Genomic DNA, 1,987 nt, shown 5'->3' with positions numbered 1-1,987 from the left:
ACACACACACACACACACACACACACACACACACACACACACACACAACTTGAGGGTAAAGGCCAGGGCCGGCCTGCTGGAGGAGAGCCAGCCAACGAGCCTATGTATAGCCAATCGCTGTTTGACCATAAGGTGATTGAGCAATAAGGTCCTCCCCAAAACAGACGGGAGTGAGATACATTTTTTTTAAGTATATGAAGCTCACATATGGTACATTGATATCCTGTGGTTTCTTGGAAGCAGTGATAAGGATCAGATCGTGATGGCAGGGTGAGATGTAGAGAAAATAAGAGGGGGAGGAGGAGAGCAAGTGTATAAATGTTAGTAGACGTCTTCTGAAGTGTTGCAAAACATTTCTCTTTAGCAAGTCATTTAGTCTATAATTCATTATTAGTGTCGTAAACGAGAATGTGACATGATAACTTGTTTTGTAAATAACTTTCATAAAAGCTGGTGGTGTAAGGCAAGAAAGTCACACTTGATTCAAGAAAAGCATGAAAAAAAGATTTGCTTTTGGAAAAGTGCAATTACCATACTCTCTTGCAAACAAAATTCGAATGCATGATAATCAGTCAGGTGAATGGTGGCAGGCCACTCGAGTTCATCAAAAGCCTCTATATTCAATACAAGCTGTGAAACAAGGACAGTTACTGAGGGAGCTGACGCCAGAGACAGGTGAACCCAGAGATTAGGTTGTGTGTCTTTCTCTCTCTGCTTTACTTCATATAGCCTAGCACATCTGGCACATCTCTCTCTCGCTTTCCTGCCCCATCTCTCCTCGAGCTCTCGGGAGGAATGAGCCGTTGGCCTCGATCTACCTCGGCACCAAACAGTTCCTACTTTGGTCCACTTTCTCCCTGCTCTGAAATAAGCGGCACTTATTGGAGTCCTGTCACAAATGAACATAAACAATTTCACAAAATGATGCAGGCCATGCTGAATCAGTCATAAGACATTTCGGTGGCAAAGCGAGATAGAAGCATTCATTGTTCCAACAAAAGCTCAGATGACAGAGGTCACTAACATGCAGGGAGAGGGACAGCAGACAAAGACAAAATAAAGTAATTATTAACACTGGCAGCTGCGCCATCAACTATGTCAAGGGTTTGATGTTGCTGCTCTGTTTCAAAAGAGCTTCATCTGCTAGATAATGACTTTTGTGTCAATGTCACATTTTAAACAGGTCAAGATGAGACAGCAAGGCACTAATCTCATGAGGAAACAGCGAGAGGGAAATGTCATCATAGTTTCTCAAACGTGTGGCAGACAGCAAATATGAGCAACTTCAGAAATGACAGGGAGCAGCCAGAAAGGTTGATGCAGAGTGAAGATATCTTAAAGTGGAGACATTTGGCCAGTAATGGTACAGCCCTTCGTAGTTGCACTAAGCAATGTGGAAGGCAGAGGGGAAATTAATCAATAGGACCTTCAGCTGTTAAACCTTTAAAATGTAAATCAAACACAAAAACAAGTCAGAGCTAAAGCTAAAACAGAATCCTCAGAAACCTAAAATAGATTTTTCCCTGGGTTAAACACCAATCTGTCCACCGCCTGCTCACCATCTCCACTTGCCGAGGGTCCAGATTGGTGGGGACAGTGGTCGGCATAGCAAAATGGATCTTCTTCCTCTCCTTGGGCTCCCCCTCAACTTCGGTCGACACAGAGGGATCCATGGCTCTGGATCCTGGGTGTCTAACTCCCAGTGGAGGAGAGGTCTTGCTGAAGATCACTATAACCTCCCTGGAGGAACCTCCCACTGCTGGGTAGCCCCACTCCTGACGACTTGTCTCCTCTCTCCTGCCTCACTCCTTCACACCCTGATGCCCTCCTTCACTTAGAAAAACACTAAACTGAACACAATCTCTCTTGATAACCTCCTGTCCTCTTTCCCTCACCAGCAGTTGCTAGTATTCTCCTCTACCTCTCCTGTTCTCCCTCTTTCTCCCCTTCCTTTACAACCTGTGCAGCTGAAGTGAATGAAGCACGT

At 44.8% G+C, this 1,987-nt stretch overlaps 1 protein-coding gene across 2 annotated transcripts in view; it reads right to left on the bottom strand.

The window, feature by feature from the left end:
- ppp1r1b (protein phosphatase 1, regulatory (inhibitor) subunit 1B) overlaps positions 1 to 1,987 on the bottom strand; it is an 18,857-nt gene extending 16,870 nt beyond the window's left edge. For both annotated transcript variants that reach the window (XM_031867817.1, XM_031867818.1), the window contains exon 1: positions 1,560 to 1,987. In XM_031867817.1, the coding sequence (XP_031723677.1) occupies positions 1,560 to 1,673 (114 nt within the window). In that variant the 5' untranslated portion in view covers positions 1,674 to 1,987. The remainder of the gene's footprint in view (positions 1 to 1,559) is intronic.

Source organism: Anarrhichthys ocellatus, unplaced genomic scaffold (assembly GCF_004355925.1).
Source record: "Anarrhichthys ocellatus isolate YVR2014 unplaced genomic scaffold, GSC_Weel_1.0 scaffold40, whole genome shotgun sequence".
Taxonomy (NCBI): Eukaryota; Metazoa; Chordata; class Actinopteri; order Perciformes; family Anarhichadidae; genus Anarrhichthys; species Anarrhichthys ocellatus.
Note: the sequence above shows the minus strand (reverse complement) of the source record. Positions and strands in the feature narration are given on the sequence as shown.